At 36.7% G+C, this 22768-nt stretch overlaps 2 protein-coding genes across 2 annotated transcripts in view; both read right to left on the reverse strand.

Annotated features, from left to right (window-relative positions):
- Positions 1-538: 538 nt before the first annotated feature.
- Positions 539-22768, reverse strand: part of LOC18111198 (disease resistance protein RPV1) — a 56040-nt gene continuing 33810 nt past the window's right edge. Inside the window, exons 2-7 of the mRNA XM_052445382.1 lie at positions 18976-19044; positions 4361-4891; positions 3003-4083; positions 2496-2903; positions 1750-2419; positions 539-1206 (exon numbers count right to left, since the gene is read on the reverse strand). Coding sequence (XP_052301342.1) covers positions 539-1206; positions 1750-2419; positions 2496-2903; positions 3003-4083; positions 4361-4857 — 3324 coding nt within the window. The 5' untranslated portion in view covers positions 4858-4891; positions 18976-19044. The remainder of the gene's footprint in view (positions 1207-1749; positions 2420-2495; positions 2904-3002; positions 4084-4360; positions 4892-18975; positions 19045-22768) is intronic.
- The window catches only part of LOC18095349 (disease resistance protein RPV1), a 44231-nt gene continuing 33701 nt past the window's right edge, over positions 12239-22768 (reverse strand). Inside the window, exons 2-7 of the mRNA XM_052445383.1 lie at positions 18177-18707; positions 16846-17923; positions 16525-16746; positions 15501-16262; positions 14853-15411; positions 12239-12375 (exon numbers count right to left, since the gene is read on the reverse strand). Of these exons, the coding sequence (XP_052301343.1) occupies positions 12239-12375; positions 14853-15411; positions 15501-16262; positions 16525-16746; positions 16846-17923; positions 18177-18673 (3255 nt within the window). The 5' untranslated portion in view covers positions 18674-18707. The remainder of the gene's footprint in view (positions 12376-14852; positions 15412-15500; positions 16263-16524; positions 16747-16845; positions 17924-18176; positions 18708-22768) is intronic.

The raw sequence follows: 22768 nt of genomic DNA on the forward strand, positions 1-22768 counted from the left end.
TTATAATTACCAAAAGGGACACTAGACATAATCCCTCAGTTGGGGGGCCATCTGCTAAACCTAGCCCCCATCAACTCTCACGGTTCTTCTTTGCAGGATCGTTAATCGGAATCATGAACAAATTGCACCTTTTGATTCAGAAAAACCAGACTTTCGAACCAAGATCTCAAAGTACCTATTTTTTATGAAAAGAAAGAGTCTCAGTGAAAATTTTAGGATTTTCACTTTTTGATTATTGAATTTTATTTCTATCTGTCTATCTTTTCATTTGATAATTTTCAATCAAAATTGATCTTTAAATTTTTAATTTTGATAATAAAATGATATTATGTGATTTTGAAAAAAAATAATTTAAAAGCCTTTACAAATATTTATAAATAAGGTAAAAAAAAAAAAGATGGAAGATTACTAGAGATACAATACTCTTTTCATGATAAGCTTTTTTAGAAAAAAAAATCTCTCATAAGCTTTTAAGGTTTTTTTTTTTCATTTATGTTTGAAATCTAAAAACACAAAACTCTACTGAATGAATCCTATATTAATACAGGTTGAAGACCTTTCTTTGCCAAAAACACCAAGCGAAATCGCCATCATAAAATTCAGTACGGAAAGCACAATAATAATTTCTAAAAATACGGGAAGCTATTTCTACTTTGGCTACGTGTGCTGCATCATCGCTACTGTAGTGGGCATTGATAACTTCATCCTTTGATTGGATATCATCATCCTTTCCTTCCTCTTCATACAACCATCGTATACCAATCGTCCTTGTTTGTATAGCACGTGGACGCACTGAAATACTCACGTCATCACCATTATCAAATGTAGGATCACCGACCCGTAATTTGCAGTGGCATAGCGATTGGTATTCACGAACCCCACGCGGGTAACCCCAAGCGAAGATAGAGGCTTGACGACGCAAGGATCGACCACTGGTATTGTTTCTGATTTCCATATAAAAAGGATCATTGTGACTGTACCCTGACGTCACACAAGACCTTGTGAACAGATTAAAGCCACATATCCGGTGCGCAGGAGGTGAGGACATTTTGAATGAAAAGTTATCTACAAACTCATTCTGAATTAACCATTTATCCTCTTCTTCCTCCTCATGAAACCTCCTTAACATCTCATCTTCATCAAATACATATTCGACAACGTTGAATATGCCATCTATAAATATAATCTGTACCACCGAAACAATGTCTATAAAATGAGCAAAAGAAAAATATTCAAATGTAGATTTCAAAGAAAATAACATGGGCGAGGGAGGACCTGAAATCTCGATGGCTGTATTTGAGCACTAACCGTTTCCATTATTCTGAACATGTGTGAGTCGAACTTTTGGATTGATTCTTGCTTCATCCTGTTGGGTAAGTCCAGAACTCAAACACACACAAATTTACGTGGTTCGGCAACTTGCCTACTCCACGGAGCTACTGGTTTGTATTAATCAAGCTTAGAAACAATACAAACAACAAAACAAGGAGGAGGAGAAAATCTTCTCTACTCAACTCAAGCTCTCTCTCTCACGTTTTTCTCTCTGTGTTTTCACTCTTCACTGCGTTCTTCACACACAGGCACACAGCTCTTCACTGAGCATACATATATATTAAGCTAGGAGTGAAGGGCATAAATCATGCCATGATTTATGCCCACCGTTTGCCTCCACTTGTGCTAAGTGGAGATTAGGTATTCCCACTAAGCACATAGTGGAGGTGGGACATTGCTTGTCTCCAAATAGCTAACAATCTTGGAACTCGACTAATTGATCACAACCATCTGCACTAGTCCCACCGGTTAGATTTGAAACTCTTTGCACTGAATAGCAAAAGGACACATCTAACAAAATCAAATGGGATGGAAGCTCTGGGAGTGCCTCAAGCATTTTGCAATTTCTTAAATATAGGCCTCTGAGTAGACCAAGATCCTTGATGCTTTTTGGAAGAAAACGAATTGGAGTTCCACTTAAATCTAGTCTCTCCAAGAAGCGTGGCAGTGAAAACAAGGTAAATCTCAACATTTTCCTAGCTGAAAACCTAGAGGGAAAGAATAGCTTCAATGGAAGAGATGTAATGTATGATGTACTTGCAACAATTCCATCGCTTTGAAGCAAGCTATGCCCCTGATGATGCTCTAACGCCATATTCAGGCTGTCAAGATTTGAGCAACCATCTACAACCAGCTCTTGAAGTGAATTCAATCTACTCATTTCTTCTGGAAGCTCCATAAGACTTGTACAATTTCTTAGATTTAAGATCAACAATCTTTGTAAATCACCAATAGATTCGTGAATTTGAACCAAACGGATGCAGTCTTCAAGTATTAGCTTTTCAAGGGCTGGGAGACCCAAGAAGTTTGGGGTTCTAATAAGATCAAGAGAGTGACGGAGATCAAGAACTTTCAATTTTGGAAGAAACTGCGAAAATACATGAATTTAGTTGTTATCAATTGAAAACGAAAAAGATAGCTATACAGAGAGACTAGATTCATACCAGTTTGCCTTTCCAAGCATCAATTAGATTGCTTCTGGATAGATCAAGAACCACTAGCTTCTCCAAGCATCCATGATTTGGTATGGATCTCGAAGAGAATCCATGCCAACATAACCATATCAAATTCTTAGGGAAGTGTTCAAAACTTCCATAGAACTTCGTGTAATTTAGTTGGAGAAATTTTACAACTGGCATCTTTTTAAAAGCATCCTTGCTGAGGACAGGAAACAAACTTGTTTCGCCAGTTTGTAATTTTCCCCCATCGAAAAAATCAGAAAGCCATTGTTGAAAGAAGTTAAGCATGCGGCGCTTGCGACAAACCATTGAATCAGTACCGACAACTTCTGCATAATGATCTTCCATTAATGCATGCATATCAATGGTAAGGCCACGCAATTTTTCAGCATCCTGTATTAAAAATATTAGAAGTACATAAGAAAGGAATGAACATGTCAGGGCACCACACAAACCATTTAAGCAGACATATAAAAAAATTGAGCTACTTACAGTAGTTCCTTTCAAAACTGTAAAAGCATCCTCGTGACGCCATATTCTTTGACATTTGGGTGATTCTTGACGAGCAATTTCCCTACCCATATCTCTTACTAGTTGATGCATCCACAACCTTTGATCACTAGTGTTGATTTCAACAAGGCATATATCGATGAGATTGTCAATCCCAAATCTTGCACCTTTATCGAGCCCGTCCAGTATCCTAACTACATCATCCACATCCATTCCATTAAAGAAACATGCGATATCAAGGAATAAGTTCTTCGGATAATCACCATCAAGAAAGTCGTAACTTATTCGAAGAACCTTTTGAACTTCAAAATTAGGAATCACTTCCATTTGTTGTAATGCGCTTTCCCATATTTCTCTTCCTTTTCCGGACAATGAAGAGCCAATAACTCCAAGAGCTAATGGAAGTCCATTACAATGACGTATTATTCTCCAAGAGTCTTCTACAAAACCATCAACAGGGTCAGCTTGTCCAAAAGCATTCCAACTGAAAATCTCAAGTGATTTTTCATCATCTAGCGGTTCAACTTTGCACCGGACCCACTCAATATCATTAGCTGAAAACAGACCCTTATTTCTGGTTGTTACAATGATTTTACTTCCCTTACAAAGCCAGTTTTGCATGCCAATGATTTTATTAAATTGGTCCCTTTTGTCCACATCATCTAGAACAATAAGAGTTTTTCTGCAACACAATGCATCCTTAATCTTCAGAATTCCTTCATCTTCATCATTTATCTCATCAACAATCTTTTTTAGGATGTCGGAAAGAAGTTGCCTTTGTAGGCAAACTATATCCTTTGATCTAAAATTTGATAGGAAACTCTTTCCTTCAAATTTATGAATATTCTGATTAAAAACACTCTTTGCTATGGTTGTCTTCCCAACTCCACCAATTCCATAGAGTATAGCAATGGCAGCATCATGGGACCCATCTTGCAACCATGAGTTGATATAATTTACTAGAGGATCTCTTCCAATGAAATGAAGGGGTAAATGAAACATTTTTTGATCCAATTTCTTTGAGACCTTCTCCACAATAGATTGGACAAACTGTGCCTCGTACCTACATCAAAATGTAAAATACAATGTGCGATTATTAGTAGTCTCTCTATAAGTAATAGAAATAAACAACATTTAACTAAGAAATTAAAGCAGGTTGCGTGTCAATGATTTGATAGTTAATGATTGAAAAAAAAAAAACAACGAAGAAATCATAAGTATTTTATTTTATTTTTCTTATATGTTTTCTTATCAGTACACTTAACTGAAAGAAATTAAGAGTTCACGACCAGCATTCTTGTCTTATGCTATGTGTAGTTTCATCAAGAGATGCAACTTACCCATCTCCTAAAACCATTCCAGCTAAATCTGTAACTTCTTTCAAAGCAATCCTCCACCCACTCACCCGCTCCTTCTCCTCGTTGAAGCTCTTTTCATGTTTCACAAATGCTGCAGCGAAGCTCCCTGTTTGACGTCCGACTTGGGATGGATCCACATCATAGAATACTGGCAAAACTATGCAGTCATCATTCCTCTTACGTTCCATGATCATTACAAGTTCATCGAGGCACCATCTCGACGAAGCATAGTCTTTGGAGAACACGATTATCGATATTTTTGATTGTTGTATTGCCTTCTGGAGCTCGAAATCTATATTCTCTCCTCTCCGAATTTCATCATCATCTCTAAATGTGTGAATCCCTGCTTGAACCAGGGCCATGTAGAGGTGATCGGTAAAGTTCTTGCGGGTGTCTTCACCTCTAAAACTCAAGAACACTTGATATTTACAATTAGAAAACCGTGAAGAGTAGGATTCTTGATACTTCCCAGCAGCCATTCCGAGTCTAGCAAAGATAAGACTTCTCAAAGATCTGAAAAAAAAAAAAAGAGTTGCAGGATTGATGTCATAGTTCAAGATCGACACAGCACACCAATAAGCTGAAGTATTTGTTAAATAATATTTATGTAGTCTTATTTATTAAGGGTAGAATAGTACTTTCAGTTTGACCTATATATACTTTATTTGTATTTAGGTTAACACTATGCATTCATAATAAACAGATTATTCAGAATTGTAGCCTCCTTTTTGTAGTTGATCTCAATTACTTTAACATGGTATCAGAGCTAGTTTTATGGAACGAAGCTTAATCCCGAACACAACTTCGCGGATCCAACTTCTGCAAAATTTGGAGTGAGATTTTGTCTTCCGCTTCTGCAAAATTTGGTATTTCGTCAGTTTCTGCAATTATTTTGGTATTTCGTCAGTTTCGTCTTCCCTTCAGCTTTTACAATTTGGTAATTCCGTTCAGTTTCTGCAAATTTGTTTTGTGTTTTGGAGTAATCGTATAAGTTTGAGAAGATATTTGTTTAGTTTCTGCAATCTCTGTTCAGTTTCTGCAATTTGGTATTTTGTTTTCCGCTGCTTTTGCATTCTGGTTCTTTGTGATTGTTGATTATGGCTACTGAAAGAGATGATTCGCTTCAGTCTGTGAGTGTGAGGTTGGATGGGAAGAACTATTCGTATTGGAGCTATGTAATGAGAAATTTTCTTAAGGGTAAGAAGATGTGGGGATATGTTAGTGGAACTTATGTGGTACCTAAGAATACTGAAGAAGGAGATATTGTCTCGATAGATACATGGGAAGCAAACAATGCAAAGATCATTACTTGGATCAACAATTCTGTTGAGCATTCTATAGGTACACAGTTGGCAAAGTATGAGACAGCAAAGGAGGTTTGGGATCATCTGCAACGGTTATTCACGCAATCAAATTTTGCAAAACAGTATCAGTTAGAGAATGACATACGAGCTCTTCACCAGAAGAATATGAGTATTCAGGAGTTCTATTCTGCCATGACAGATCTTTGGGATCAATTGGCTCTTACAGAATCGGCAGAATTAAAAGCATGTGGTGCTTATATTGAACGTAGAGAGCAGCAACGATTGGTATAATTTTTAACAGCACTTCGCAGTGATTTTGAAGGACTTAGAGGTTCAATTCTGCATCGTTCTCCACTGCCCTCTGTTGACTCTGTTGTCAGTGAGTTATTGGCTGAAGAAATACGTCTTCAGTCTTATTCTGAAAAGGGAATTCTTTCTGCTTCGAATCCTTCTGTACTAGCAGTACCTTCTAAGCCATTCTCTAATAATCAAAACAAGCCTTACACAAGGGTTGGCTTCGATGAGTGCAGTTTCTGTAAGCAGAAAGGTCATTGGAAGGCTCAGTGTCCTAAGTTGAGACAGCAGAATCAAGCTTGGAAGTCTGGCAGTCAGTCACAATCTAATGCTCATCGATCACCTCAGGGTTATAAACCACCACACCACAATACTGCAGCAGTAGCTTCCCCAGGCTCTATTACCGATCCTAATACTTTAGCTGAGCAATTTCAGAAGTTTCTCTCCTTGCAGCCACAAGCAATGTCCGCTTCTTCCATAGGTCAGTTGCCTCATAATTCCTCAGGTATGTCACACTCTGAATGGGTCTTGGATTCTGGTGCTTCACATCATATGTCTCCAGATTCCTCATCTTTTACCTCAGTGTCCCCTTTGTCCTCCATTCCTGTTATGACTGCTGATGGCACTCCTATGCCCTTAGCAGGTGTTGGTTCTGTTGTCACACCTCACTTGTCTCTCCCTAATGTTTATCTTATTCCAAAACTCAAATTGAATCTTGCGTCTGTTGGTCAAATATGTGATTCTGGTGATTATTTAGTCATGTTTTCTGGTTCTTTTTGTTGTGTACAGGATCTGCAGTCTCAGAAGCTGATTGGGACAGGCCGTAGGGAGAATGGGCTATATATTTTGGATGAGTTAAAAGTGCCAGTTGCTGCTGCTGCCGCTGCTGCTACTACTGCTGATTTGTCTTCCTTTCGTTTGAGTCTTTCATCTTCTAGTTTTTATTTATGGCATTCCCGTCTAGGTCATGTTTCGTCTTCTCGTTTGAGATTTTTGGCATCCACAGGAGCTTTAGGAAATTTGAAAACTTGTGACATTTCTGATTGTAGTGGATGTAAACTGGCAAAATTTTCTGCTTTACCTTTTAATCGAAGTATTTCTGTTTCATCTTCACCATTTGATTTGATTCATTCTGATGTATGGGGACCTTCTCCTGTTTCCACAAAAGGAGGGTCTCGATATTATGTCTCTTTTATTGATGATCATACTCGTTATTGTTGGGTTTATTTAATGAAACATCGTTCTGAATTCTTTGAGATATATGCAGCTTTTCGAGCTCTTATCAAAACTCAACATTCTGCTGTGATCAAATGCTTTAGGTGTGATTTGGGTGGGGAATACACCTCTAATAAATTTTGTCAAATGCTTGCCTTAGATGGAACCATCCACCAAACTTCATGTACAGATACTCCTGAACAAAATGGTGTAGCTGAAAGAAAACATAGGCATATTGTCGAAACTGCTCGTTCTCTCTTGTTGTCTGCTTTTGTTCCTAGTGAATTTTGGGGAGAAGCTGTTCTTACTGCTGTAAGTTTGATTAATACAATTCCATCTTCTCATAGTTCGGGTCTATCTCCTTTTGAAAAGCTATATGGGTATGTCCCTGATTATTCCTCATTTAGAGTCTTTGGTTGTACTTGTTTCGTTCTTCGTCCTCATGTAGAACGCAATAAGCTATCCTCTCGATCCGCTATTTGTGTCTTTCTGGGTTATGGTGAAGGTAAAAAGGGGTATCGTTGTTTTGATCCAATAACTCAGAAACTTTATGTGTCTCGTCATGTTGTCTTCCTTGAGCATATACCTTTCTTTTCTATTCCATCCACTACTCATAGCCTGACAAAATCTGATCTTATTCATATAGATCCTTTTTCTGAAGATTCTGGTAATGATACCTCTCCCTATGTTCGATCAATTTGTACTCATAACTCTGCAGGTACTGGTACTTTACTCTCTGGCACACCTGAAGCTCCATTCTCATCTACAGCCCCTCAAGCTTCATCTGAGATTGTGGATCCACCTCCACGTCAGTCCATCCGCATTCGTAAGTCCACAAAACTACCAGATTTTGCTTATTCTTGTTATTCTTCATCATTTACTTCCTTTTTAGCTTCTATTCATTGTCTCTTTGAGCCCTCTTCCTATAAAGAGGCAATTCTTGATCCGCTTTGGCAGCAAGCTATGGATGAGGAACTTTCTGCTTTGCATAAGACAGATACTTGGGATCTGGTTCCTCTACCTCCTGGTAAGAGTGTTGTTGGTTGTCGTTGGGTGTATAAGATCAAGACTAATTCTGATGGGTCTATTGAGCGATACAAAGCTAGGCTGGTTGCAAAAGGATACTCTCAACAGTATGGTATGGACTATGAGGAGACATTTGCCCCGGTTGCCAAAATGACTACTATTCGTACTCTTATTGCGGTAGCTTCGATTCGTCAGTGGCATATTTCTCAGCTTGATGTTAAAAATGCATTCTTGAATGGAGATCTTCAAGAAGAAGTTTATATGGCACCCCCTCCTGGTATTTCACATGACTCTGGATATGTTTGTAAGCTTAAGAAAGCATTATATGGTCTCAAACAAGCACCTCGTGCTTGGTTTGAGAAATTCTCTATTGTGATCTCGTCTCTTGGCTTTGTTTCTAGCAGTCATGATTCTGCTCTTTTTATTAAGTGCACTGATGCAGGTCGTATCATTCTGTCTTTATATGTTGATGACATGATTATTACTGGTGATGATATTGATGGTATTTCAGTTTTGAAGACAGAGTTGGCTAGACGATTTGAAATGAAGGATTTGGGTTATCTTCGATATTTCCTAGGTATTGAGGTAGCATACTCACCTAGAGGTTACCTTCTTTCTCAGTCGAAATATGTTGCAGATATTCTTGAGCGGGCTAGACTTACTGATAACAAGACTGTAGATACTCCTATTGAGGTCAACACGAGGTACTCTTCTTCTGATGGTTTACCTTTGATAGATCCTACTTTATACCGTACTATTGTTGGGAGTTTGGTATATCTCACCATTACTCGTCCAGATATTGCATATGCTGTTCATGTTGTTAGTCAGTTTGTTGCTTCTCCTACTACTGTTCACTGGGCAGCTGTTCTTCGTATTTTGCGATATCTTCGGGGTACAGTTTTTCAGAGTCTGTTACTTTCATCCACCTCTTCCTTGGAGTTGCGTGCATACTCTGATGCTGATCATGGTAGTGATCCCACAGATCGCAAGTCTGTTACCGGGTTCTGTATCTTTTTAGGTGATTCTCTTATTTCTTGGAAGAGCAAGAAACAATCTATTGTTTCTCAATCATCCACCGAAGCAGAATATCGTGCCATGGCATCTACTACCAAAGAGATTGTTTGGCTACGTTGGTTACTTGCTGATATGGGAATTTCCTTTTCTCATCCTACTCCTATGTATTGTGACAATCAGAGTTCTATTCAGATTGCTCATAACTCGGTTTTTCATGAGCGCACTAAGCACATTGAGATCGATTGTCATCTTACTCGTCATCATCTCAAACATGGCACCATTGCTTTGCCTTTTGTTCCTTCTTCCTTGCAGATTGCAGATTTCTTTACCAAGGCGCATTCCATCTCTCGTTTTCATTTTCTGGTTGGCAAACTCTCGATGCTTGTAGCTGCCGCATCGTGAGTTTGAGGGGAGATGTTAAATAATATTTATGTAGTCTTATTTATTAAGGGTAGAATAGTACTTTCAGTTTGACCTATATATACTTTATTTGTATTTAGGTTAACACTATGCATTCATAATAAACAGATTATTCAGAATTGTAGCCTCCTTTTTGTAGTTGATCTCAATTACTTTAACAGTATTCATATATTATTATCTTACTTTATCTTTAAAACAATTTTCAAGTTATTTCCCAGCAATCAACTCCTCCATGCCCTTTCAGAAAAATATTTGTATACATGATAAATATCTATGCTGAACCAACAAAATCGGTTGATGAGATAATGAATAATTAGTTTCTAACAGTGAATTAATCTAAGTGATTCTCAGTTACAGCAGAGTTGCATTCCACAATATAACATAATACTAAAAGAGATAAGAGAGAGAGAGAGAGAGTACCTGCAATCTTCACTTTCCCTTCGCTGATGTTTTCTTATCAGTTCATCAATTTTCTGCTTTTAGGTGAACCTTACAAGTCTCTGTGGTCCGGGTCACTTTCGCGCTAGGACCATTTTCATTTTTTTCCTTTTTTTTTTTTTTTTCAATTTGCTTAAATCATTTAACACTCGTGGAGTATAATCCCTCTCATCAATTCACACGGTTCTTCTTACTTCACCCACCAGTATGAAAAAGGCACGTGGAGGATCAAGGCTCTTCATATCTGACATGGAAAGCTTAGTAGGCTCAAGCCTGTAATTATTGATTCTAGCTTTTTCTTTCAATTATTATAGTTTATTTGATATTTCAGCACTATTATTTTTTTAAAAATATATTATTAAAATATAAAAATAAACAGGCTCATATATATATATATATAAATGCAAATTAAAGTTTAAACTATATACATTATTAAGTATCAAGTCCCTATTATTCTTTAACAAATATTCCATTAGTTTTAGTTATTTACTTCCATGTGATGTGAATATCAAATTTACTTTCTACAAATATATATATATATTCATGAAATAAAAATATTCTTGAAATTTAAAGCTTATTTTTTTACTAAAAATTATTAATTTTATTATCTGAGGGTCTTTAAACTACACCAAAAGAGATTTTTTTTGCAGGTATTAGATTTTTTACCCCTAATCATCTACTTTCAAAGCTTTAAAGAATAAATATTAATCTGAGATTAATCACTATTCAAATATCAAATAATATTATTTTTTAACATGCTAAATTTTAAAACATCATCGAGGAGGAGGAGGGGGGATGCGATAGTTTTAGCATAGAAATGAGAAATGCCATCGATGATGCTAATCAATTGTCCAAAAATGACTTGTGACATGTAACCTCCTGGTTTCTAGTCACTGAGAAGCACTGTGTTACCCACTGCCCAATAAAATAAGACAAAACATTAGCTAAAAACCCTTCACCCACATATTCACCCGCTACGTGGGTATGGATATGATGGAATTTGAAGTGTTTAATGGTTTGTTTTTATCGTTAAAGAATTAATTTAATTTAATAATTTAAGTTGTTAGAAGAAATTTTAAAATATGATTTATATTATTTTATCACACACTTTTTAAGTGAAAACCTTTAAACTTGAAACTTGCACAGACTCACATTACCTTATGCTTAATTTTTATCAAATATACTGAGATAGTGAGATTCAAACTCGTGACCGTTTGATTATCAAGGCTCTAATACCATGTCAAAGAACCAATTCAACCCGATAGCTTAAGTTGTTATGTGAGGTCCTAAGATATGATTTATATTATTCTCTAACAGATATAAAAAACTATAACTTAGATTTTTTATAAATAAAAAAATATTAATTTAACTATATCTTGTTAACTCTTACAATATCAAATAATTATTCTTAAAATAAAAAAATAAAATAATTTTATTTTTATAAAATAATTGATTTGAATTGATTGTACAACGCAGTTACCCGAAATTTATTTTAGATTTGTCCTCAGAGCAAGTCTACAACTGGGCCCAAGACGTGGGCGAATGGTTTTAAAATTGAGAGAGAAAGGGTGGATTGTAATTTTAAGACAAGTCATCCCTACAAGTCCACTCTCTCTCTATGGTATGGAACGTTTCCGCGTGAGGACTTTTTTGGTTTTATTTTCAAGACTTGGATGCACACTGAATTTTCCTGAAGTAAGAAATTGTTTTAAAATTGAGAGGATTGTAATTTTCAAGACTTGATGGCTATTCACATCCTGAAGTAAGAAACAAGTTTGAAAAATCTGATTAAGAGAAGTTGATGGCTATTGACATCATTTCTGTTTCTCTCTTTTTTCTTCTCAAATCTTTTGCTTTGTGGTTGGTATTAGTGTGTTCCTTTAACATTTTTTTTTTGTACAAAGTAAATTTCATATTTACATTACATGGAAGTAAATAACTGAAACTAATGGAATATTTGTTAAAGAATAATAGGGACTTGATACTTACTGTATATAGTTTAAACTTTAATTTGCATTTATATATATAAATATAAGTCAATTATTTCACTAGTGAGATACTAGCTAAGAATCATGAAATAAAAATATTCTTGAAATTTAAAGTTTATTCTCTTATTTATTGCAATCTTTTACTAAAAAAGACCATCAGCTCAACCGGCCCCAGGAACCCGCACATGACAGCGCCCACAGACGTCGTCCCCTTCCTCATCCACAAGCTCTCCTTTGCATAGACCGGCCACCAGCAGCTGCACAACCGTCGACAGAAACCCATTCGCCTGTCGGCCGCCTGAACAGAGAAGAAGGCGAAACCAAGAGAAAAGCTAATCTAAAATGGAAACAAACAGATCCGTGAACAAGAAAGAAAAAAACTAAAATCAACTGCTTGTTGCGTTTTTGGGTGTTTTGCAGGTCATCGCTGGCGTAGGGAGACAGAGAAGAGGAAGACGTTCCCGATCCACCGGTTTCGTTGCCTTCATCGGCGGCGGCGAGTGGAACAACGCGTCGCCACTGTTCCAGCACTGTTCCCGAGGGTTTATTTATGTTTTTTTTGTAATTTTCAGACATTGTTGTGTATATTTAGATTACTGTTTGATTTATTTTGAACTTTTAATATTTTGTAACATGCAAATGCAAATGTGGGTGAATGAGAAAAACATAGTAAAAAAAAGGGATGTGTGTGTGTTTGTATTTTTTTTTATGTAGGTTATTGAATTAAAAAAAAAGGAAAATATAGTGAAAGTGAATGTGTCGTTTGTATTTTTTTTATGGATGCTTTTTTTTTTTTATGGTAAAATTGAAAAGAATAAAGAAGAATTTAACATTTTAATTTGTTCACGGTCAAGAATTATAAACTTACACATAAGTCGTATTTCTAATATCCGATGAAAATATAATTTTTAAAACTTCTTTAACACATCAAAGCCATGAAGCAGCTTACCTCAGGTAGGGTGTGTTAGGGGTGCTAATACTTTCCCTAACCACAACTAGTCCCTTACCCGTGAATCCCTGACAAGACCAGTACACCTGAGTTTCCTAGTAGCCCTCAATTAAATATTAGGTGGCGACTCCCAACGAATCAAATCAAGCAAACGAACAAAAAATCACCAGCAGACGCCGCGCAAGTGACGTGCGACACTATTTTACATGCCCATGTTATGTTATAAGTTGGGTAAAAAAGAATGAACATAAAAAAAAAGCCAATAAAAAAAAATATTTGATATTATTATTAAACTCATATTAACAGGTCAACTTTGAAACCTTATGATTTGATTTTTTACCTAACCTGGATTTAAAATTAAATTATATAAAAGTTGTTTTGACATGACCCAATTAACTTGATTAATTTAAAGATAATCTAGTTAATTGGTAAAAAATATTTAAGGATAAAATTAAAAAAAAATTAAGAAGAAAAAAAGAAGAAGAAAAAAACAGATAAGCTTCATTATTTACATGTAAAGTGAAATTCCACGTGCTTTCCAAGTGTTTTTAGTTGTATGAGGTAATTTCCTTTCATTTCATCATTGCACATGTAACAATGGCGAGTCCCATTTTGACAATGCAATGCACTTTTGTACCTCTTATTTTCTTCCTTTATTCTTAAGTAGGTCTCCTACTTTAAAATTGTTTTTGTTAATTAATTGATAATGCCGTTTTCCATTCTCGTGATTAAGAAAACAACACCACGTAGTTTAAAAGGAAAAAAAATAATAATTAAAACAAAAACTTAATTTAAAAACGATGGGATCTATAGTTTTCGAAAAGTGTTGTGTCGGTATCAATCATATAGGTGACCCATATGCTTACAAAACCACACCATCATCTCATTTATTCGTCTCAATTAACCTGTCCAGTTGCTCAAGCACTCGGGACTCATTATTGTCCTCCATTCATTCACACCGGACATTTGGTGACGCTTCGTTACAAATTGTGTTGTAAAAGCACTATACTTATTAATTCGTTTCGTAACGGTGGGTCTTTCCCCCCTTTTTTTTTTTTTTAAATACCTTTTGAATTATTTTTTTATTTAAAAATATATTAAATTAATATTTTTTTATATAATTTTGATATACTATATTAAAAAATCTGAAAAATATCATTTTTATACCTTTTAAATTGAAAATATACTTTTGCAAAAGCATTTTAAATTAAAAATCATACTTTTACAAAAACATTATATAACGTATTATTAAACATACACTAAAAATAACCAGTAAAAAAATAAAGCACTCGACTAAAAATTGTTTTCGGAATGAAATAGCAGATTTTAGATGGTTTTTGCTACCCATAAAAATATAAACTCAATTTTGGTTTTCTCCGTGCTAGTAGATTTTTTTTAATTTTTTTTTAAAACACCCTAAATTCTTATAGGTTAGCCGCACATGCAGCCTGAAATTCTAGTAGTGCTGTCCACACGCCCATAAGAAGAAGACGACTAAGTCAAATACAAATATTATTATTTTTATTAAAATTTATAGTAGTATAAATATTATTATTTTTATAATAATTAATATTATAAATAAAATAATTACTAAATTAGAAAATAATTATTAATATTATTGAAAAACAATGATAGATTTAATTTGAAATATAAAATTAAAAATTATTATTATTATTATCATCATTAATAAATTTTAAAATACTGTTATTATTGAATGAATCCTAAATTAATACAAGTTCAAGACCTTTCTTTGCAAAAAAACCACCAAGCGAAATCGCCCCCATAAAATTCTATACGGAAAGCACAGTAATAATTTCTAAAAATACGAGAAGCTATTTCTACTTTGGCTACGTGTGCTGCATCATCATCATCGCTACTGTTGTGGGCATTGATAACTTCATCCTTTGATTGGATATCATCATCCTTTCCTTCCTCTTCATGCAACCATTCTACACCAACGGTCCTTATTTGAATAGCTGACGTGACAACCATTGAAATTATCACGTCATCACCATTATCAAATGTAGGATCATCGCCCCCTAATTTCCAGTGGCTTAGCGATTGGATTTCACGAACCTCATCCTCGAAACGCATATCTAAGACATGGGCTTGACGACGCAAGGACTGGCCACTGGTATTGTTTCTGATTTCAATACCAAGTTTTTCAGAGCAACTGTACCCTGACATCACACTAAACCTTGTGAACAGATTAAAGCCACATATCCGGTGCGCAGGAGGTGATGATATTTTGAATGAAAAGTTATCTACGAACTCATTCTGAATTAGCCATTTATCCTCTTCTCCCTCCGCACAAAACCCCCTTAACATCTCATCTTCATCATATACAAATACGACAACTTTGAATTTGCCATCTTTATATACGATCTGTACCACCAAAACAATGTCTGTAAAATGAGCCAAAGAAAAATATTCAAATGTAGATTTCAAAGAAAATAACATGGGCGAGGGAGGACCTCAAATCTTGATGGCTGTATTTGAGCACTAACCATTTCCATTATCCTGAACATGTGTGAGTCGAACTTTTGGATTGAGTCTTGCTTCATCCAATCTTGGAACTCGACTAATTGATCATAACCATCTGCTTTAATCCAAGGGTTTAGATTTGTAAGTTTTTGCAATGAATAGCAAAAGGACACATCTAACGACCACAAATGGGATGGAAGCTCTGGGAGTGTCTGAAGCATTTTGCAATTTCTTAAATATAGATCAATGAGCAGACCAAGATCCTTGATGCTTTTTGGAAGGGAACGAATTGTTGTTCCACTTAAATCTAGTCTCCTTAAGGAGCGTGGCAGTGAAAACAAGGTAAATCTCAACATTTTCCTCGCTGAAAACCTAGAGGGAAAGAATAGCTTCAATGGAAGAGATGTAATGTATGATGTACTTGCAACAATTCCATCACTTTGAAGCAAGTTGCGCCCCTGATGAAGCTCTAACTCCATATTCAAGCCGTCAAGATTTGAGCAACCATCTAAAACCAGCTCTTCAAGTGAATTCAATCTACCCATTTCTTCTGGAAGCTCCACAAGACTTGTACAGTTTCTTAGATTTAAGAACAACAATCTTTGTAAATCACCAATAGATTCGTGAATTTGAACTAAACGGATGCAGTCTTCAAGTATTAGCTTTTCAAGGGCTGGGAGACCCAAGAAGTCTGGGGTTCTAATGAGATTAAGAGAGTGACGGAGATCAAGAATTTTCAATTTTGGAAGAAACTGCGAAAATACATGAATTTAGTTGTTATCAATTGAAAACGAGAGAGATAGCTATAGAGAGAGACTCGATACATACCGGTTTGCCTTTCCAAGCATCAACTAGACAGCTTCTAGATAGATCAAGAACCACCAGCTTCTCCAAGCATACGTGATTTGGTATGGATCTCAAAAAGAATCCATGCCAGCATAACCATATCAAATTCTTAGGGATGTGCTCAAAACTTCCATAGAACTTCGTGTAATTTAGTTGGAGAAATCTTACATCTGGCATCTTTCTAAAAGCATCCGTGTTGAGGATGGGAAACAAACTTGTTTGGCCAGTTTGTAATTTTCCCCCATCGAAAAAGTCAGAAAACCATAGTTGAAAGATGTTAAGCCTGCGGCGCTTGCGGCGAACCATTGAATCAGTACAGACAACTTCTGTAAAATTATCTTCCATTAATGCATGCATATCAATGGTAAGGCCACGCAATTTTTCAGCATCCTGTATTAAAAATATTAGAAGTACATAAGAAAGGAATGAACATGTCAGGGCACCACACAAACCATTTAAGCAGACATATAAAAAAATTGAGCTACTTACAGTAGTTCCTTTCAAAACTGTAAAAGCATCCTCGTGACGCCATATTCTTTGACATATGGTTGATTCTTGACGAGCAATTTCCCTTCCAATATCTCTTACTAGTTGATGCATCCACAGCCTTCGATCAATGTTGATTTCAACAAGACATCTATTGATGAGATTGTCTATCCCAAATCTTGCACCTTTATCAAGCCCATCCAATATCCTAACTACATCATCCACATCCATTCCATTGAAGAAACATGCGATATCAAGGAATAAGTTCTTTGGATAATCACCATCAAGAAAGTCGTAACTTATTCGAAGAACCTTTTGAACTTCAAAATTAGGAATCACTTCCATTTGTTGTAATGCGCTTTCCCATATCTCTCTTCCTTTTCTGGATAATGAAGAGCCAATAACTCGAAGAGCTAATGGAAGTCCATTACAATGATGTACTATTCTCCAAGAGTCTTCTACAAAACCATCAACAGGGTCAGCTTGTCCAAAGGCATTCCAACTGAAAAGCTCAAGCGATTTTTCATTATCTAGCGGTTCAACTTTGCACTCGACACACTCAATATCATTAGCTGAAAACAAACCCTTATTTCTGGTTGTTACAATGATTTTACTTCCTTTACAAAGCCAATTTTGCATGCCAATGATTTTATTGAATTGGTCCCTGTTGTCCACATCATCTAGAACAATAAGAGTTCTTCTGCAACATAATGCATCCTTAATCTTCAGAATTCCTTCATCTTCATCATTTATCTCATCAACAGTCTTTTTTAGGATGTCGGAAAGAAGTTGCCTTTGTAGGCAAACTATATCCTTTGATCTAAAATTTGATAGGAAGCTCTTTCCTTCAAATTTATGAATATTCTGATTAAAAACACTCTTTGCTATGGTTGTCTTCCCAACTCCACCAATTCCATAGAGTATAGCAATGGCAGCATCATGGGACCCATCTTGCAACCATGAGTTGATATAATTTACTAGAGGATCTCTTCCAATGAAATGAAGGGGTACATGAAATAGTTTTCGATCCAAGTTCTTTGAGACCTTCTCCACAATAGATTGGACAAACTGTGCCTCGTACCTACATCAAAAAGTAAAATACAATGTGCGATAATTAGTAGTCTCTCTATAAGCAATAGAAATAAACAACATTTAGCTAAGAAATTAAAGCAGTTTGTGTGTCAATGATTTGATAGTTAATGATTGAAAAAAAAAACGAAGAAATCTTAAGTATTTTATTTTATTTTTCTTATATGTTTTCTTATCAGTACACTTAACTGAAAGAAATTAAGAGTCTTATGCTACGTGTAGTTTCATCAAGAGATACAACTTACCCATCTCCTAAAACCATTCCAGCTAAATCTGCAACTTCTTTCAAAGCAATCCTCCACCCACTCACCCGCTCCTTCTCCTCGTTGAAGTGCTTTTCATGTTCCATAAATGCTGCAGCGAAGCTCCCTGTTTGACGTCCGACTTGGGATGGATCCACATCATAGAATACTGGCAAAACTATGCAATCATCATTCCTCTTTCGTTCCATGATCATTACAAGTTCATCGAGGCACCATCTCGACGAAGCATAGTCTTTGGAGAACACGATTATCGATATTTTTGATTGTTGTATTGCCTTCTGGAGCTCGAAATCTATATTCTCTCCTCTCCGAATTTCATCAACATCTCTAAATGTGTGAATCCCTGCTTGAATTAGGGCCTTGTAGAGGTGATCGGTAAAGTTCTTGCGGGTGTCTGGACCTCTAAAACTCAAGAACACTTGATATTTACAATTAGAAAATCGAGAAGAGTAGGATTCTTGATATTTCCCAGCAGCCATTCCGATTCTAGCAAAGATAAGACTTTTCAAAGATCTGAACAAAAAAAAAAAGGAGTTGCAGGGTTAATGTCGATAGTTCAAGATTGACAGCACACCAATAAGCTGAAGTATTCATATATTATTATCTTACTTTATCTTTAAAACAATTTTCAAGTTATTTCCCAGCAATCAACTCCTCCATGCCCTTTCAGAAAAACATTTGTACATATGATAAATTAAATCTCTATGCTGAACCAACAAAATCGGTTGATGAGTTACATTCCACAATATAGCATAATACTAAAAGAGATAAGCAGAGTTACCTGCAATCTTCACTTTCCCTTCGCTGATGTTCTCTTATCAGTTCATCAATTTTCTGCTTTTAAATCAACCTTAAAAGTCTCTGTGGTAGGGGTCATTTCCGCGTTAGGACCTTTTTTTTTTTAATTTGCTCAAAATTGAGAGAGAAAGGGTGGATTGTAAATTTAAGACAAGTCATCCCCACAAGTCCACTCTCTCTATGGTATGGAATGTTTCCGCGTGAGGACTTTTTTGGTTTTATTTTGATCAAGACTTGGATGTTCAATATAATCACTAATTTTGGTGCCGGGAGTTGACGGCTATTGACCTGGTGAAGTAAGAAAAAAGTTAGAAAATAAACTCCAGAAGTTGATGGCTATTGACATCCTAAAGTAAGAATCAAGTTAGAAAAACCTAATTAAGAGGAGAAGTTGATGGCTATTAACATCATTTCTGTTTAATTCTCTCTCTTTTCTCAAATCTTTTGCTTCGTGGTCGGTATTACTGTATTCCTTTAACAATTTTTTGGTGAAGTAAATTATTATTTAGTTAATCCCTTTATTTTAATAACATAATATTAAATCCCTAAATTTTATATCTTTTTGCCATTAATTTCTCCTAGTTTTCCATTTCGTCTAATTTCCTTTGTCTAAAATATCTCCTGTATATTCCAATCAGTTTCTCTGACCTCACATGCTTTTATAAATGTTTTTTTTTTCTTCATAAAACATCGTTAGTAGACCAAACAGCATTTAGGAACGTTTTGTATCTAATGTCTTTCAAGTAGTTGAGCAAAGACAACTGATCATACAAAAAACAAATCGGGATTGCTTTCAATTTACTCCTAACATTTAGGACTAATGCAACTTTTGGATTATTTTTTAATATAATTTTAATACGTTTGATGTCCAGAAAACATCATTTTTATGTATTTTAAATTAAAATTATACTTTTATGAAAGCATTTTAAATTGAAATTATACTCTTATAAAAACACTATGCATTTCATTATCAAACATACACTAAAAATAACCAGCAAAAAAATAAAGCACTCGAGTAAAAATTGTTTTCGGAATGAAATAGCAGATTTTAGATGGTTTGTGCGACCCATAAAAATATAGACTCTATTTTGATTTTCTCTGTGCTGGTAGATATTTTTTTATAGACGACTGAGCCACACGGCCATCATATTTGTGCCACAATTTTTTTACGTGTCAGACTTTATTATATTGGCAAAGAGTTGCTAGTGGGCACTCCGTATAGCTAATGTTGGCGATGATCATGTTTGTTGGGATATTGCCATTTATTGGGCAACAACATGTGCAGCCTACCCTAAGAAGAGAGGGTTGCCATTGTCAATGGTAGTTGCACCAACCATTGACAAAATGGTGCAACCCATGTGCTGGCACCATTAATGCAGCCACCATACTTGCCTATAAATAGGCATACGTGAGAGAGCAAAATGTGAGAGGGAGAACGTGAGTGTGTGAAGAGAATAGAGAGAAAAGAGAGAAGAGCTGCAATGGCAGCAGCTGCAACATAAGTGTGTGAGATGGGAGTAGAGTAGAGTGAAGTGATCCTCCTCCATGTATTTGTATTGTATCCTTTCTCTATATCTATAATAATATGAACTCTCCCGTGGATGTAGGCGGTTTTGCCGAACCAAGTTAAATTTTGTGTTCCAGTGTGCTTAGCCTCCTTTGAGCAACTATCAGTACATCATCGGTCCGCGCTAGGGGAGTCGGAATCCCCAACAATTGGTATCAGAGCCTATGGTTTAAAGTGGTGTTTGATTTTTGCTCAAACATGAAAGTTGTCAAAATTGTGTATTGACCATACCACTGTGTAGAGGAGGAAGAGACGAAGCCACTGGTGAAAACGGCGTCGAAATCGAACGTCAGAAACGTTCGCACACGTCGTCACGCGCCAGCAAGGTTGCTGGTCACGCGCACAGACGCCCGCCACGCGTCACACGCGTCTTCTTCACCCGGATGGGCTGACCCGACCCACGTGCCAGACCCGGATAAGGATGACGTCATCATAACATAAGCATGACGCCAGCATGCAAAGTTGGCATGCCATGTCAGCGTCCAGTCAGCTGACACGTCAGCACAGTGGGACCCACCTGCCACGTCATCAGCCGCGAGCCGAGCAGAGCCGAGCCGAGTTGAGCCGAGCTGTTTTGGAGCCAAGCCGAGCCGCGAGCCAAGGGAGAAGATTCTGTGCAGCGGAGTCTACGTGCAACCGGATTTGAGATGGAATCTGGGCCGTTCATCAGGCCAGAATTGTTTTGATCAAATGTTAGCCGTCTAAAATGCGATTTGGACGATTCAGACTTGTTTCCAGCTAATTTGATCGTTCCAGATGCAATGGTACGGTCTGATCGTTGATATTTGAGACCAAAAGTGGTGGTGGTGAATTAACAAAAGAGATTGCCCGATCAGGAGGCATCTGAAGGTCATCGTGGTGGTCGGTGGAGATGAAGAAGAGGACTCACATGTTTGCCCAATTACATGTGTTGAACTGTTAAGTGGGGAGATTTGATTTGCCATTGAGGAAGGCAAAATTGGGACACTCTGGACACCCGGTTATGTGGACAATTAGAGGTGTAGAGTGAAAATTGATTAAGACTAATCTTGACGAATCTAAGCACTGGTAGTCTCGCCAGATGTTGAGAAATCATGTATTAAACCAGTATATTCCAGATCACTTGTAAAGGAAAGTCGCAACAAAGCTAGCAAATAGTTGTATATACAGAAAGACAGTACGATGGATAGATATTGCCTAAAGAGTTCTGTCTAGGAGATTGGGTTTTAAGCGGGACCAGTGTGACCTCCCCAATCTTTCCTGAGAACTTGCTTAGTGGAAGGATTATCCATACGGTACTATTTTCGTATATATAACAGTTTGTAATGAAACGGTTGAAGACTAGCAAGATGACGGCACAAGGGAGCAGTTGGGTTCCGTATGTTCAAGGATTTGATGAAGTGGTGATTTCTCTAAAGAAGTTAGATTTGGTGACTGTGATTTCTTGAGGGGAGAATTGATGAAGACCCTGATAATGGAAGATAAATACAGCAAGGGGATAAAGATTGGCACCCTATTTTGACTTGGACAGGTGTTGTGACAGGATGAGCTTTTGTCAAACATAAACAAGGAATAGGGAGAAATCTGGAGAACAGAAATTGCACGATAACACACGGAGATTGTGCAGGAGTACCCGTAGGATCCAACGAGGTACTGTAATGAGACAACAGGTGCAAGGAGAAGAAGTGTTCCCAGATAAAGCTCAGGGCAAAGACTATGTGTGAAGGTTGTACAACAGGAAGTCTCTTATGCTTTTGATGAAGACAACAAGCGAAGACCTTTCCGATGCATGCAAGGATGGAAAGATGAGCTGTTGTAGAAGCACCTAATTAAGGGGGTGCAAACGCCTGTGATAAAAGGCGACCGCCTATGATGAAAGGTGAAGACACCAAAGAGAGTTGGTGTAAGTGGAGCTGTCAAGCAGAAAGGCATAGAAGCTCCAAACATAGAAATCGAGGTGGAGGATTGCGAGGAATATACCGCAACTTTCTCTTTCTATGTAATCAGTGGCAGTGATCTCCCATAGTCCACATGATGGTAGAGAATTTTGGAGCCACTTTGAAGCATCTCAGTTGAAGAAGGATGCGACCGCCTATGAAAGGCGAAGACACCTTAGAGAGAAGGTGTGAGGGCCATGATAGGAGCCCCAAGTTCAGACCGCTCCATGACAACGAGCGAAGACACCTTAGAGAGAAGGTGTGAGGGCCACGATAGGAGCCCCGGATCAGAC

Source organism: Populus trichocarpa, chromosome 11, assembly GCF_000002775.5.
Source record: "Populus trichocarpa isolate Nisqually-1 chromosome 11, P.trichocarpa_v4.1, whole genome shotgun sequence".
In the NCBI taxonomy this organism is placed as follows: domain Eukaryota; kingdom Viridiplantae; phylum Streptophyta; class Magnoliopsida; order Malpighiales; family Salicaceae; genus Populus; species Populus trichocarpa.